Source organism: Amblyomma americanum, chromosome 11 (assembly GCF_052857255.1).
Source record: "Amblyomma americanum isolate KBUSLIRL-KWMA chromosome 11, ASM5285725v1, whole genome shotgun sequence".
Lineage (NCBI taxonomy): Eukaryota > Metazoa > Arthropoda > Arachnida > Ixodida > Ixodidae > Amblyomma > Amblyomma americanum.
In genome coordinates this window covers 4,773,977-4,791,199 of record NC_135507.1, presented here as the reverse complement: position 1 = coordinate 4,791,199, position 17,223 = coordinate 4,773,977, and the positions used below count along the sequence as shown (strand labels likewise).

Sequence of the window (17,223 nt, the reverse complement as noted above, 5' to 3'; positions counted from 1 at the left end):
GCTGGCCAGCGCCATTCACCGCAGCTTTTAAATATTTGCCAAGCACCAAAAAAAAAGAGAACATACATTGACATGCTTATACCTGGTTCATCTGACTTGTAGCCAGGCTCACATGACTGGCCATATCTATAAGGACTGTTATCATCCACCGCCACCGCCTGCCCACCCGCCCGGCTGGTTATTCTTCATCATCTGTTATACATACACCACGACTGGCATCAAGGATTATATGCTGTTAGTAATGTTGAGCACAAAAAAGGCAAAACACACTGAGTCAAATGCACATCAGTCGCAATGCGGCTGGCATAAAAATGAAGCAGCGAACAGACACTGGAATGAACTGGGAGGGATGTGTGAGTTAATCAAGAAAAAAGGAGAAAAGCCTGTGAAAAAAAGCACTGAAAAAATTTGTTAGCTGCTGCTGTGGTGTTGTATATCAGATTCCTTTGTCCTGTGGCCGATTCTATATCGTTGAGACAGGCCACTGTGTCGACTGTCTATACACAAGCATGCGAAAGATATATAAAACCAGTCATGCAAAAATAGTTTAGTTATACACTGTGCAGACTGCAAAGACTGTGAAGTATCTCTTGATAAGACTTCCATTATCACCAAATATAAAGACCAGAGCTCACAGATAATTTCAGAGGCATTGAACATACACAACTATGGTGACACGTGTCTCAGCCAGACGTCGATGGCTCTGATCCCACAGGAGCTTGCTTTTCTTATTCAGTGACATCATTTGATACTACTTGGTTGCTGACATTCCCCAACTGATGTTTGATCCTTTGTGTATCTGCTTGCCATGTTCCCTTTACACTGTTGCCTACCTGTTGCAATAAATCGTTTGCGTGCAAGTCAGCTCATGTGTCTGTCTTCTTCTCTTCTGTCGCATCTGTTAGCACAGTTCATTCGTTTCTATTAACACTGTCCTCCCAGGTAAAAATCTTCAACTGGAAATTCAACCTGGTTTCACATGGGAGTAACTGGTCCCAGTTGGAAGCCAACTGGTTCCACTTGAAAACCCAGTTGGAGCCCAACAGGTCCCACTTGGTCCCATTTGCATCCCCATTTGGGGACCAAGTGGGAGGCAAATGGTCAAGTTCGCCACCAACTGGGAAACATCAATTCCCAGACGGGAGCCAAACAGTATAGAACTGGCGACCAACTGGGAAATAAGTGGTTCCATTTGTAGGTCAAGTGGGAAGCAAATATTCCCAATTGAGGGCCAACTGGACAGAACTGGTCATGACCAGTAAAAACCAAATCTGAAGTTTTTTTACTGCTTGGAGGGACGTCGAGAAGGAAATAAATCCTGCTGCGGGTCAGCACATCGCATAGTCATTCAGCGCAGAAGTGAACGTAATGTGAAATTAGATGGAAGCTGGCTTATCGCTGAACATAATTCCGATCGCACTGTGTGCACTGCATGTGAAAACGCCCATAGACGCTCTCCTGGCGAATAGCACCACTTCCCTCAAAACTTTTATAGCATGGGTCGACACGCATATACTGCGAACATATCGTGTGCACGCATTACAGCTTAATTTTTTTTGTTTCATTAAGCCCGTTCTCTTTCTGTCTAAACCCGCTGGGACATAGGCATTTCGGGCATGGTAACAGTATATTTATTTATTTACAATTGCCCAACCAGCCAAAACGAACTTCAATTTCGAAGACCATGACTACCATGACTTCAGCGGACCAGGTGCGGGTCCCTAGTGTGGGTGTCATTCTCTAGGCCGCCATCACGTTGACGTTCGTAACGTATTTTGTCAACACCACAAACTATGCATGGCGATTACAGCTAAGAGAAAAGTAATTTGTTGCAATTTAAAAATTATTAACTTATTTTTCATGATAGACCAAACAGAGTACAAAGTACAAAAAGTTGCGAATACAAAACAAGTGTCAATTTCGCACACACTGTCCGTGCTAGGGTAGCCATGGCAGCAATGGTCGCGTGGGTGGCATGTGTAATTTCTCGTGTTCCGCCGGAACGTTGTGATTGAAGAACCTTGACATAAAATTAATTTTTCGCATACTATTGTTGGCGAGATTATTCAACACTTCTTTCCTTGATGGGGTTGAAGGAAGACAGTTTGCTTGCTTTTACTACTCAGCGAAGTGGACCCGTCAGTACAAATTAGGACTACAAGTCGTTTTCACCGGCTGGAATCCTGCCCTTTCCAGGTGCGTACTCAGTTCGCTCATTTAAGTGTATTTTCTTCTATTTTTTGCGTTCGTAATGAAAAAAATTATAACACATTTAGTGGCACGTTATATTTTTACGCTCACTCGTTTGGCTGTTTTGCCAAACTCGCTGTTCATTGAAACAAAGGCTGGTGATGTATGCAACTGACCTCTACTATACGAGAAGTGAGCATGCATTCGGATCGTGTGGAGAAGTGAATGTGGAAGCAAACTCCGCTCACCCCGATTGCGCCTTAATGCTGCAGAAAGCACCCCTGGACGCCTCATATACTTGCGTCAGTAAAGACAGCGTAAAATACTGGGCATGTTTGTAGTTGCTGTGTGCTATTCTCTTGTCTGTCACCTATAAAAATTAACTATTATGTTTTGTTTTGCAGCAACCGTGACCTGTTGGGCTCGGCAGAAGAATATTAACGCCATCGCAGCTGTCTTAAAGCCTGACGAACAGGCTCAGCGAGAAGATTCAGTGAAGGTGCAAAGGGCAATAAACATTGACGCACTCAAAACTCATCTTCAGTGTTTTGGGCTCCCATGACGGCCATGTATATATACTCGCTTACTCAAATGTATTTGAGCTAGCTAGAGTGCTTGGACATCCCGACGCTCCCATAGAGACGTCTGCGACTGGGTCGCAGTAGGCCCCCGTCGCAGCTGGGATTGCAATGGGGCCCAGATGCATCTGGGATTGCAACTGGTTCCAGATGCATCTGGGACTGCAACTGGTTTCCAGATGCAACTGGTCCCTGTTGCAACTGAAAATCTGTTCCTTAAACCAGATGGACTAGGACCAGTTGAAAACCATTTGGAAACCAGTTAGAAATTTTCACCTGGGCTGGGATTCTGACCACCAGTTCCTGGTAGCTAAAAGGCCAGTGCACAGAAATCCCTTCAGAATTCTCTAAAAGTAAATATTTAGCAACAAGTGATGCCCAATGCTCTCTGTTCCCCGATCATCTGTCCTAACCTTCCCCTGATGTGCAAAGAGCAAGAACTAATTCTTTTCAGTCGCATCCTACCTCTGCAAACTTCCGCTGCCAGGCTTCCAGGACAGCACGTGCCTTGTCCGTGGTCCAGTCAAGGTGTGCCATTCGGTAGTGTCCCTTCCAGTAGAGATACATGTCACGCTCAGCCATCAGCTGCACAACCGACTGCAACGCTTCCGCCCTGCAAACAACCAGGTCCACACTGCTGTTAAATGCCTTAAGAAAAAGGCTATCTAATAAGCAAACAAGTAAATTAGGTCTCAGCAGCAGCCTTGCTATTTTTGCAGCTTAGCCCTAATGCAGTTTATGGCCAGTCCTTGGATAATTTTTACTATTATCTGGTGTACACACATGAAGGTTGGATAATATATCAAAACATAAAATCATCATATAGAAAGCCAGTTTGAGCAAATTGGACACGAATGGTATAGAGAGCAGGACAGGTTACACTGCCCATGAAGGAAGAAGTGCCCAGCGAAGGAGGCCACTAGTTGGTCCTAGTTTGGAAGATTAACAGGGAAATTATTTTAGCGACAATTGATTTGAAAGCAGAAGAAAAAACAACCACATGCTGCCGGTGGGATCAGAACCCACGACCTGCAAATTTCGCAACCGGTGCTTTACCAACTGAGCTACGGCGATGGCTGTCCAATCTTCTGATTTTGGGGGTAATTTATGTGTAGTGTAACTGAACCTTGAGACACGTTCACCAGTGCCACTCGTGTCCATTGCGGCGGACAAGTACGTCCTGTATTATTGCGAGTCCCACGTAGGAATGAATCCCACTGGCAGCATGTAGTTGTTTTTCTTCTGCTTTCTAATGAAATATCTTTAAAATAGTTACCCTGTTAATATCCCAATGACAAACACTACACATAAAAAAAAATCCCCTATGCTCCTTGGTTTCATTGACCCTTGGCTTCAGTCATGTGTGATTGTAGCTAGTTGGTTTCATTCCATAACCAACTTATGGTTGAACTTCTTTCTAAAAGAAATCTTGTCATCACATAAACCTTTTTTAGGCCACGTTCCTCCATTATTATACTAATAGGAAGGCCTTCGCAGCTCTATGCAAAGCTAGTGGAGCTGTGACTGCATACGACAACTCTGAATTTTTTTTCACAACAGTACATCTTCTTAAGGTGATCCCATGTATCCATGGTACAAGGTTATCCGTGGTACAAGTGTACTACTGCACGTACGATGAAAAGATGCCTCACCGAACAATATGCCCCGACCGGTTCTTCTGCACACCCCCTACAATGAGGTCTTCAGGCCAATGCATGTACTTGGTTGCAAATCCATAGCAGCCACCCGTTAGCTGTGCACCAATGTCAGGCACTCGACCTGACCGCTTGTTGGGCGCACTCTCTGGGCATCGAGGGTCACTTGGGTCCAGGCAGGGCTTTCCCTGATACGCAGTTGTGATTCCAGCCTGTAGCGAAAACCAAGTACAATTGCTTCGTTCAAGGTGGTGCAACAATCTTTTGATGACTTTATCAGGGCAGCATATGAATATGGACAATTGATGTTGGCCTGAAAAGGGCTCATTACATGATTACTAGAAAGAAGCCACACAGAAGCCAAGCAAAGCAGGTCCATTGTAGCTTTTGATTAGCCCTGTAAAGCTGAGGCATAGTAACGTCAGATGAAAGTTGTTCACTTCTAGCTTTTAGCTGTTTGCAGTATCTGCATAGTAGAAATATGAAAAAATATGAACCGCCCCCCAGCCCCTATCAGCACAGTAAGGTTGTTCTTCTGCACAATTGGCAAATTGCCATGCTCTTGTTCCTGCAGTACCACTGGAAGGAACACAAGAACACGTTTGGAGCACTTCATAACTTTAGGAGAATTTTGTAATTTTTGGAGCACTTTATGAAGCTCTCATAAGAAACTTGAAGCACTCTGAAGCACTCCAGAGCATTATGGAGCACTCCGGAGTACATCAGAATTCTTCAGAGCACTGCAGAGTACGTTGGAGTTCTTTGGAGCACTCTAGCTAGGCACTCCTGTTTGCCTGGTGGAGAGCACCATCTTAAACAATAGGTTATAGATTATGGGGGTTTAACATCCCAAAGTGACTCACGCTATGAGGGATGCTGTAGTGAAGGGCTCCGGAAATTTCGACTACCTGGGGTTCTTTAATGTGCGCTGACAACGCACAGTACACGGGCCCATCTTAAACAAGGATTCTTTGAAGGAGAACAAGCAGCACATCTTCCTCTCACCCTTCGCATAAAATCCTGGATGGTATCAAATGGGAAGGAACCACCAAAGCTGGCCACTTTCTGCATGTCCGCCACCAGGCGCTGAGGGTTCAGGTCAGTCCACTGTACACTCGAGCCCAGAACTCTAGGCGACAAGAGAAAATCCTCGTTTCGGAACTCTGAACAAGCTAAACCATAAGAACACCTTCACGGTATGTTGTACACTGACCACACTAAACCACTAAGCCATATCAGCAGTATGGTTTAGACAGACAAGCATAGCGCACACCTCCTGTGAGCTTACAGAAGGAGTGGTTAGTCTAGCCACCAATGTTAGAGATGCTGCAATTCTCATAACGAACACTCTTTTTCACGAGAGATTTACAGTTATTTCAAGGTGCATTAATTATGTGAGGTATTAATATATTAGCAAACATTTATAGCTAGAGAACTTAAACAGTGACTGTGTTTATCATGAAAGTGCATAAATTATGAGAGTGGATACAGTGTAAATAACAAACAGCCACTAATGAAGCAGCAAAGCTAATATCTCGTTACCTCAGGTGGTCACACATCAAAAGAAAAAGGAACCTGTGACAATGGAAATGTTAATGAGTGCCACCTGCCCATCAGTGACACACTGTCCTCCGGGAGTCTAGGAGACGTGAACATATTAAAGATGCCTCACTCACGGGATGCGAACAGGAAACTCCGGCCCCAGCAGCTTCGATCCCTCCCAGAAGCAGTCTAGAGGAGTCACTATAACACAGGGCACAAGCTTCTCGAGCATGGCGTCAACGTAGTTCTCGTCAAATGTGGGGAAGTTGGGTGCATAGCACAAGTCCTTGAGCCGCCATGTAAGCTCAAACATGTCCACTGTGACTTGAGTGGCACGCGACAGGGCATCCAGGTGTGACAGCAGCGCCTCGGGCCGCCGCAGGAGGTCGCGGCCTGCAGGCGCTGTCTGTATGACGAGCTGGCTGCTCGTGCCCACGCCCTCCCCAAGATTGGCACGCACGTAGGCTTGTTCCCGCTCAAGACGACCCCCACGCTGGACCCACAGGTTGTGAACGTCCGTCTCGACGTGTGCCGACTTGAGTCCCACGCAGAAGGTGGCGAGCACCAGGAGACCGACAAAGAGTACCTTGCCCGCATTGCGGTCGATGAACTGACCCAGCTGTACGAGCTGCCCCTGCAGCTGGCCACGCACCAGCAGCGACCAACGGCCACCACTGGCGCGACCCTGCAAGCGATACAACATGACATGTCAAGGCTTGTTCCTTTTAACTGCACGATGAGTATGTACAGAAAAGTGCAATGTTGAGCTTATTGGTAAGGCATGACATGTACAGCTAGGCAAAGATACCGACAGGGCTAGTACTCAACCTGTCCAATGCCTTGTCTGGATTATTGCCTCTCTGCACTATTTCCATTTTCATCATAAGGAAGCACTGCTTGGTACATCGTAAATATGAAAATAAGGCATGCATAATCCGCCTTTTCCACAAGAAATGGCGCCCTCGGGGGAGTGGTGAAAATCCACCTCCTACCAGTTGAAAGCAAACGCATGTGGGAGATGCAGGTGCGATCTAGTGCCGCAAGGAGCCAGCTGCGCCTGCGAAGTGGGCAAGCGTATGCTTGACAGCTGCCGCCATTGTCGCATGTGCCTGTCACTAACAAGAACTGCACATGCACAGTAGGGAACTGGTGGTTTTCTTTTCAATTATTGGATCACGAGGAGAAGAGGTGTGCATGCGCAGAGCGGTTGCGTGAAAAAGGCGGATTGCTTCTCGGCCCTATCCCAGGCCCGGGGCCTTTAAGGTAATAGTGAAATGAAGTGAAGTCACAATTGGTGGTGGGTTTCGACGAATACTAATGTCGCCAATGGTAATTTCCTGGTTCACCTCTATAAATTGAAAGACACTGCTGCCTTTGAATAGGAAATGTCAATGAAAGCACTTGCCGACAGCAAGGAAAATACTAAATTCATGAAGAAACAGAAAAAGCAGCACAAACACTGCCACCCAAACAGCAGTGAAATTTTAACTTCTGCTGCTTCAGCGACTTGTTACATTTATTCCAGACAAAAGAGCTGAGCATCACAGATAAAACGTGGTAATGCCTATGTGCACAAGTGGAGCGCTAAAAGCCGACACATCAGGAAGATACATCTGCACCTGTCCCTACAAGCAATGCGAAGAGCTCGTAGAGCTGAAACACATTCACAGTCCAAAACTGCACCACGGATTATAACCTCACCTCAGCTCCCTTAACAACCAAGCATGTGGGCATTTCTACACTTTGTGTGCATCGAAATATGGCCAGTGCATAAAGCCACCACATCCCAACACTTTGCAGCAGAAAGATGGAGGAGTACATTAGCTTCTGAGCCATATAACAATGTGGACAATGCAAATACTGGCAGTGACAGATGACTTCTTCAAGGCAATGACATCTGCTCTGTTGACAATTATTTTTCTACAACAACTGCATGCCAACTCTCCTTACGAGATACCTACCTTACAGTTTAATTGCAGGTATTTAATGTGGTGCAGAAGACCAACAGATATACTATAAACTACATAAACGACATTGCTGATAATCTTTCTGTCCATATTCAATTGTATGCAGATGATTGTGTGCTCTACACAACTATTAATACTGTTCAGGGCCATATAATATTACATAACGAGTTTTCAAAAGTCATAGCATGGTGCAAAGAGTGGCAAATGACAATTAATTTTGAAAAGACAGTATTGATGAGAATCACCCAGGAGAAAAGTCCCCTTTTGTTCCTGTACAGCACTAACAGCATCACTTTTTCAGAAGTAATGCATTACAAGTACCTCCGTCCAAGGGTCACTAATAATTTGTCATGGACAAAACACATTGACACTGTCACAGCTAACGCTCTCTGGAAACTGTTTTTTCTCAGAAGATCTTTAAAATCAGTGACACCAACTGTACAATCTCTCGCATATAACACCATAACCCGCCCAGCATTTGAATATGCAGTCATAGTTTGGGACCCGTTCACTGCATCGAATATCAACAAACTGGAACGCATTCAACGAAAAGGAGCAAGGTTCATCTTCAATAAATATGGCCGTGTTTCTATCACTGAACTGGTTCGACAATGTGGCTTCCCGTCAATAAGTGAGAGACATCGCATATGTAGGTTAAAATTCTTTTTCAGTTACTAACAGGGCATAACAATATTAGCACCTCTGGTATCTTTACTTTTTCGACTGGTTATAAAACAAGACAACGACATGACAGAACTACATTGCCCCTAAACTCAAGAATTAATTCTTTTAAGTACTCTTACTTCCCACAAACTCTAATTGATTGGAATAACCTCTGTAACGATGCAGTCATGCAGAAATCATTAAAGTCTTTTGAAGAGCACCTGAAATAAAGTACTGATATTGTTTTGCCTTTATGTATGTGAAATTATGGACATGTACCCACCCTGCTGAGGTCTTGAACAAAGACAGGAGTATGTATAAATAAAATAAATGAATAAAATAAACTGGCATCATTTCTGATGCAATTAACTCAATTTTCTATCAACTGTCGCAAGGCAATTTTTAATTGATCTTGTAACTATTTGAAACCCGGACTTTCCATCTCCATTATAATGGAGTTGAACACTGACACCTCACAACTATATCCCCATTCATCAACACAGAAAGCTCTTCCTCACATAGAAGAGATCGTTACTGAATAATTTTATTTTGTGCCATGGATGCTGTTACAAATTCATGTCCAAATCCTAGGCCCGTGGCAACAACTGTCCAAAGCTGTTTAGTTTCTTCGTTTCAAGATTTTTGTGCTTTGCATTAAATTACTCATCACAGAAATGTCACCACATGTAGCATTAAAAATTGCAAGAATATCAACTGCGTAGTCACGTGGTACTTGGCCTAGCTACTTCCACAAGATTTCTTCTTTCAGCGATAGCCACATTTCTGATATTGAAATGGTACTCCGCCAATCCAGACTCATTTCATACTGTTGTTCATAGTTCGTTACTAGTCCAGACAAAAGCTGGAAGTCTCAGTCGAGTAAGACGGGGCCCTGTCATGCACATTGTTTCAGTCTATGTGAGTGACACACTAACAAATACGAGAAAGCAGCCCTACAATACTCACAGAAACGCGTCAGAAATTGCCCCACAGATGTAAGCTGTAGGCAGAATGCCTACTTTTAGCATTCCTGTGTGCATATTTTTGTCAGCTTAATGCCTAAAGTGTACATATGGGACAAAATGCTCTCCCAATTCTGGAGTACTTACATCTGCTGTCATAAGTTTATGGAACGTGACTTTGGCAAGGAAATTTAATTTCACTGCGTCCAGGACATAGTAGCTCAGAATTAATTGTGCACGTTCAGAATTAGGCTGCATGCATATTTCAGGCTGCAGTTTTATGCCTGACATTTCGTTGGCAAGCATGTACGTAACTTGCATTCAAGCCACAAGCCATGTGGCCGCCACGCACTTGCCACTAACTGCCCGAGAAGAAGTAATTAATTGACCAGGAATGTCAGTTACGCTCCCATGTTTTCTGCGGCCGGTTATAACCAATTTTTTTTTTGCTCAAGCAATGTGCTGCCATATAGCCCTAGATGAACACTCAATGTGGTGGGACTTTATTAAAAAAAAAAAAATCAAATACAAAGCACCCCAGCCCATGCCAAACAGCAGCACGCACAACTACGATGCGGGCGACGATGCCGCAAACACGAACCAAGCCGCAAGTGCTATCACATCCGAGGTTCACTACTATATCTTGGAGGCTACTGGGCCATACCGCTGTGCCACAGTGCCAAGCACCATTCTCTTTTCAAGTCCAATGTATGAATTGTGCTGCATGCTAGTCTAAAATATTTTATTTATGATTTATGAGTGTTTAACATTCCAAAGCGACTCAGGTTATGAGGGACGCTTTAGTGAAGGGCTCCGGAAGTTTCGGCCACCTGGGGCTTTTTAACGTACACTGACATCGCACAGTACACGGGCCTCTAGAATTCCGCCTCCATCGAAATTCGACTGCCGTGGGCGGGATCTAAGTTTTAACACCGCTATAAGGTAAGCACGGTAACTGTATATGGCCAGTGTGGCTAGGTGTGCATGGCAACGGCAGCAATGGCAACACATTACTGTATTTGACGCATGACTGTCCTAAAACTCTTTAATGTGTAGGCGCCACCATAATCAACAGTGGTATCTTCGTGCTTTGGCTACACATTTGAAGACGGCACTGTACTGCTATAACCTTCATAAAAACTGCTCCACTACAGTGAAAGATGCACAAACAGCGCAGCTACAAAACTGGTTAACAGACACCACGCCAGTGTCTTCAGGAGTATGGACACCAAATTTTTGGTCGCACGTTTTTGTCAATGGAATGGTGTATATGCAGCGCATTCATTAGTATGCAAGTGGATAATCACATGGAATTTGCCCACACCCTGTAAAATAATTTAAACTGAATTGATGTGTTTCGGTTTAAGAGCCAATAGGTAACTATGATATCAAAACTCAACTATGACGTCAGAGTCACCATTCGGCTGTTGAAATCGAAACAGCAAGAGTTAAGGAGTATTTACCTAACATAAGCATATTCCAAGAGGAGATTTACGTGTACTAATGCGTCCCACATCTTTACAAGGCAAGAACAATTAAAATTTCGTGTCTTCTCTATAGTTAACACAATTCCTTGATCACAGGATTGAAAAGGCAGCTTTGCAAAGGCATGTTTTTCTACAGAACACTACATAACTACAAAATTAAAAGAAACACATACGTCATACAAAACAACGTGGGCACATTTCGGGGCCTTACATGTAGGGGTTAGACTTTTCAGTTTTTATTTCGAGAAAATTCGGTGGACTTCTTTTGGTTTTCATTTCAAAACGTATAGTTTTCCTGTTTTTTTTTCGGCGATGAGTATCATTTCCTATGGATGGGTTAGTTTTTTTTTTTTCACTGCTGTGATAGAACTGTTGAACAAAAAGGCAAGTGCAAGTTGATTTCTAAAAGGTGGTTGCCATATGTTATCACCATGGGCTGTTGATCAAAAGCGTGGGGGAAATTGCATGTTGAAGACAGTGATGGAACTGCCACTGAACCGTTGCAGTAGCCAGAACATATGCCACCCCTTCATGGTAATTAAGTATGATTTCGAGCATACTTACATGCAATGGAGAAACATGCTCAACCAAGTGACTGCCTTAAACGGATGATGACAACGGCAGCGCTACCCTAGCTGATGACATGGAGCAACCCCGTACATTGTGTCCCAGTCTGCAGTGGTCTGCAGTGGCTTGTAAGTGGAGAGACACCTTTAAATATGCCCCCTGCTTGCACACCTTGCTATTTCTCTCCTAACACAAATCAGAATCAAACTATATTAGGTATGAGGTGGTTAGAGGCACATGGAAGGGAATCGTGGTACCAGGCATCACATTCGGAAATGCAGTCCTGTGCATGAAATCAGGAATACAATCAAGTCTAGAAATCAGACGTATAGCAAGGCTGGGAGCACTCGAAATGAGGGAGTCCAGGGAGATGGAGCAGGGCGTTGTTGTTTGAAAAAATGAAAATTGATTTTTGGGGAAAGGAAATGGCACAGTATCTGTCTCACATATCAGCAGACACCTGAACCTTGCCATAAGGGAAGGGATAAAAGAGGGAGTGAAAGAAGAAAGGAGAAAGAGGTGCTGTAGTGGAGGGCTCCGGAATAATTTCGACCACCTGAGGATCTTTAATGTGCAATGACATCCCACAGCATACGGGGCAGCGGGGCGCCTTAGCATTTCGCCTCCAAGGCAACCGCCGCGGTCGGTTTAGAACCCGGGAACTCCGGATCAGTAGCGAGTGCGTTGTTCGAGAGGCAATCAGTAAACTGAAATATGACCAAAGACTAACCCAAATGGAGGAAACACGGTCGGCAAAAAAAGGTGCACAGGTATCTACATGAAAAGTATTAACACAAAATGGACGAAGAGAATCCGAAAGCTAAGAACGAAGTATTTGCAGGTGAGGAATGGGGTTCAGCAAAATACTATAGTGTGAAAGCGGAAGAAAAGGAGACAGAAAGAAAGATGTGGAAAGAATGCAGGAAAAATCAGCGCTAGGTACATATAGCAGATGAAAACAGGACACAAAGAAAGAGTGGTTATTTGATAACTTGCGGGGCAGTTCATTGCTTTCTGAAGCTAGGACAGGGGCTTTGAGAACGAAAACGTACAGGTCCAATCATGAAGAAGTGGATATTTTGTGCACTGCCTGTAGAACGGAAATGGAGACCACAGAGTACTTGATTTAACTTGGTTTTGAGGTGCGCATAACTTCGCCCCACCCTTGCAGAAATAACAGCAACAGATACAGAGAGAGCGCTGGGATTTGCTTGGGAGGACGGGCGAGTGGATGTGAAAATCGCGACGTTGACAACGAAGGGTAGGTAACAAAATTGGTGGAGGAGGTCAAGGGAGGGATGAGCTTCAAGAGGAAAAGATAGTCAAGCTATACATTTTAATTAAAAGCGGAATAGGTGGAAAAGGCAAAAAATTAACAAGGGGGAATTATAGGCTAGGTGGCGCAAGCTGCCGTCCGATACAAAGGGTAATGCCATTATCGTCCATCCATGTAATTCCTACTCGACTCCCCATAGATGCGACTGCCAGTAAATGCGGGGCGCATGTGAAGAATAGTGACCTTTTTCGGTTAAAACCAAGTTTGAAAAACTGAATACGGTGTACTTTTTCAAAAGGTGCAGCACTCTCGCACTCGATTTGATATTCACCCGTCCCTGTGGCTCAGTGGTTAGGCGCTCCGCTAATAATAATAATTGGTTTTGGGGGGGAAAGGAAATGGCGCAGTATCTGTCTCATATATCGTTGGACACCTGAACCGCGCCGTAAGGGGAGGGTAAAGGAGGGAGTGAAAGAAGAAAGGAAGAGGTGCCGTAGTGGAGGGCTCCGGAATAATTTCGACCACCTGGGGATCTTTAACGTGCACTGACATCGCACAGCACACGGGCGCCTTAGCGTTTTTCCTCCGTAAAAAACGCAGCCGCTACTGACCCAGATTTTCCGGGCTCAAACCCGCGGCAGCGTTTCTATGGAGGCGAAACGCTAAGGCGCCCGTGTGCTGTGCGATGTCAGTGCGCGTTAAAGATCCCCAGGTGGTCGAAATTATTCCGGAGCCCTCCACTATGGCACCTATTTCTTCCTTTCTTCTTTCACTCCCTCCTTTATCCCTGCCCTTACCGCGTGGTTCAGGTGTCCAACGATAAACGAGACAGATACTGCGCCATTTCCTTTCCCCTTTCAGTGTCCCGGCTAGCGCCACCTGAACTTCGGCACTCGATTTGACTTCGTGCTGCACTAGCCTCCCGGCGAGTTTTGTCGAGCAAATAGTGCAAGGTGCCTGGCGCGCTCCGTAGCAGACGGCTAGCGGCCATGCTTGTTTTCGTGAGCGGCGTTGAGACCATGGTTGAGACGGCCGCGTACCCGTGGTAGACGCGGCATCCTCACCAAGCAGCTGAAACGACAGTGCTTGTACGTGTGTGTATGCGTCCGTTAGTGTGTGTGTCTGCATGTGCACGCGCGTAAGCGACTGGCTGGCATGCCATGGCGCACTGCGTATGCATGGGTTCTCATCGTTCTGTCCAGGCGCGCACTGCTTTATACCATTTCTCTTTTGTGTGCAATTACTATTATTATTACACGCAGAACGATGGAGCGTTTCCATAAGAGGCAGATGGTAATATATAGTCAAGGGTATGCTGGTGAATGTCAAGGACCCTCTGCCAGCTGATAACCGCTTTCCTGGCGTTGTCTACCGAATCCCGTGCGGTGATTGTAACCACGTTTACACAGGCGAAACGGGAAAATTCCCCAGAAGATTGAAAGAGCATCAGCGCGATGTTGATAACCATAAAGTGGCTTCCAATGCGATTGCCGAGCACGCGCACGAAAACACGCATGATATCGCCTGGGACAACGCCGCAATTCTTTCCAAAGAGCGGAACCTGACGGTACGGCTTTTCCTTGAGTCATCATTCATCCAGACGACACCTGATACTATGAATCGGAAGGAAGGGACGATGCCACCCGTGTACATACAGTCATTACGTCATATTCTGGGTATTTAAGTTTCGACCACTGCCATTTTAGCCTCATCGTGAACAAGGAACCCGTACGGGTTCCGAAACGTCAATTTGTTTTTACTTTGACTTAGATGGTAATATGTTTTATAATCGGTGGGTGAACGCAACGTTTGTGATGACTCGCTGCGACATCAGTACCTCCGCTTACGGCAGCGACTGGGCTTGAGGTCGCCAACACCATCCACCGAAAGTGAACGCGATCGAGTTCAGATATTGTCAGCTCTTGGCGAACAACCGCAGTCACTTTTCGATAGAACGGAACCAGCCTGCATCACGCGTGTGGACTGAATAACCTCTCGAATTCAAAGTTTGTACCGCGGTCAGCCCACGCAAGAAACGTAGCACACAGATTCGTATTCCGGTCCGTGCACGTGTCGGGCCTTACGGTTACGCAACTTCCGCGCTTGCGCGTGTGTGGGCAGCACGCGGACCAAGCTGACCACCGAGCGGCTCCGGAGAGGCGGGACCACACACATAGTGCCGCCTTTACACGAAGGCCTTCGGCCAACATAGAGCCGTCTATGAGCAAATACGCGCCGTGAATGCAACTAGAGAACGACGCCATCGTTCAGAAGTCAGCGTCATACATGGCTTCGCTAGCCGGAACTTTCACTTCGATGACGGAAGCGGGCCCGCTCCAGCATCTGGCACAAATCCCACCGCGCTCAAAAGACGAACCGCTCGCTCTTTCTCCCCTTCCCTCATTACGGCCATCTCACTATCACTGGCCACGCGCCGCCCCAAAGGCGCAATATTTGAAAACGCGCTCATTGCCAGAGTGGACCAACCACGACCTCGACCAACGAACGGGCCGCGACGCCGAGCAAGCGCCGTTTGCCAGGCATGGCCAGGCTTCCAAGAGCACGCCACGCTCAACAGAGACGTCACCGAAGACGCCACGGCAAAGGGGCAGTACCGAAGGCGGCCGGCCAGCTCCCGCGAGGGGGGTTATAAGGGGGGGGGAGCGGCTTCTTCGAAGAAGAGGGGGGTGCGTGGACCACCCGCGCCGAGGAATCCATCTTGGGGGCCCCTCGCGCGCCTTCCCCCATAAATAAAATTGGGGACGCCTGACCCCTGTGGGGGGAGGGGGCCTCCCCAAAGGAGGGGCCGGCTGCCGCCGCTGTCAGCCCGCGAGACGTGTTCATCCGCCAGCTGCGCTGCTGCTCGATTAGTTGCGGGCCGCAGCGCGCGGTGGGGCCACCGCAGCGGTCTCTGGAATTGTCTTGCACTAAACAACAATGCCGACTCGTTCCTGGTGCTCCTAACCCGAAGTCAAGGCGTCATAAAGTTCCCCGCGTGATACCGGGGCATGTGCTAGCTAGGCGGTCTCGCAATGTAAAAAAGAAAACGCACCAAGCGTAAGCACGCGCGCCAATACACGCAGGCGTCGTGGTAAACTGCAGCCCGCAGGTGAGCGACACGAGAGCAGTCCAAGTACTTCGACGTCGGCGCCGCACGCTATTAGTCGCTCTCTGTCGGCATATATTTGCTCGCAAAGGTCAACGGAGGCGCTGGGTGCGACTTTGCAACGAGAAAAAGCACCACACAACGTGACAGCAATGCATAAAACGAGGTCAGAGAAAACCAGACCCGAGCACGCGGCAAAAGATGCCGCAGTCCGCTCACCGCGGAAGCGGTCGTGTGCGTGCACTACTACGTGACTCGGCCGCTGCGGCCAAGCGCGTACAGATAAGAAGGTTCACGATACGGTTTCGGCGCGCTTGGCGAAGCTTTCGGTTTGGCCTGAACTAGCGGCTTCCAGCGCAAAACTGGAGCACTGCAAGCTGCTCGCGGTATTTCGCTGTTAGAGCACGCGAAGACGTAAAGACTTCAACTAAAGCATGGGTGCAATGCGATCAGCTACCGGCAAAGGCTGCAACGGTGCGTATACGTGCAAGTTAGCAGCAAGAACGAATGAACTGATAGCCATGTCGAACGCTGGTGCATGCTCCGTCCAGACTGGTCGGCTTATACGCGCGAGGTCTAGGTATTCGTAGCCGAAGGTGATTTGTGAACTGAGCCTCTCCGCAGACAGCGGACCGCCGGGACGGCAAAAAGCAATTAGAATGTGTTGCGTTTGACCGGCCAGGAAGCCAGCTTTCGCAGCTGGGTACACATTTAAGTGCCCTCGCTAGTCTCACGGCTGCCTGCCATGAGCAGTGGGCCCTTGTTTCTCCACGGCTCAGCAGCCTTACCTTCTCAATCTGCCGAAGCGCTGTGCGAGCATCCGTCCAACTCGTCCGCGTCAGAAGCCCAAGATCGTGCCTCCTGCAATACGACGATGACCTGGGGCTCATCTCGCCCAGCTCAAAAGTGTCCGACGCTCGCCGATGGTCGACATCGTTGCGCGACGGCGCCAGGTTTCAAGTTTTGCATCGAACACAGCAACGTGACGATCTTCTCTGGATGTGAGACCGAGAGAGAAGCCAAAAGCCGCGGGCCACAAAAGCGCACGCAGACAACACCATCACACAAACACACGAGGAGGGTAATACTGTTCTTCTACCGACGACTGCCGACGTATCCGGAAAAGGTGCACTGCGCGCAGGACAACACGGCGGCCGAGAAGCCGCCTGCTCCTCGACCCCGAGAATTTCAACCGACAGCCATCTCCATTACAAAACCACACACGCTCAC

At 47.0% G+C, this 17,223-nt stretch overlaps 1 protein-coding gene across 2 annotated transcripts in view; it reads right to left on the bottom strand.

The window, feature by feature from the left end:
• ptc (protein patched) overlaps positions 1 to 17,223 on the bottom strand; it is a 32,735-nt gene extending 15,512 nt beyond the window's left edge. The window contains exons 1-5 of one of the 2 annotated variants that reach the window (XM_077644074.1): positions 16,782 to 17,223; positions 6,100 to 6,650; positions 5,429 to 5,552; positions 4,421 to 4,635; positions 3,234 to 3,381 (exon numbers count right to left, since the gene is read on the bottom strand). In XM_077644074.1, coding sequence (XP_077500200.1) covers positions 3,234 to 3,381; positions 4,421 to 4,635; positions 5,429 to 5,552; positions 6,100 to 6,650; positions 16,782 to 16,883 — 1,140 coding nt within the window. In that variant the 5' untranslated portion in view covers positions 16,884 to 17,223. The remainder of the gene's footprint in view (positions 1 to 3,233; positions 3,382 to 4,420; positions 4,636 to 5,428; positions 5,553 to 6,099; positions 6,651 to 16,781) is intronic. The other variant, XM_077644076.1, reaches the window with a different exon arrangement.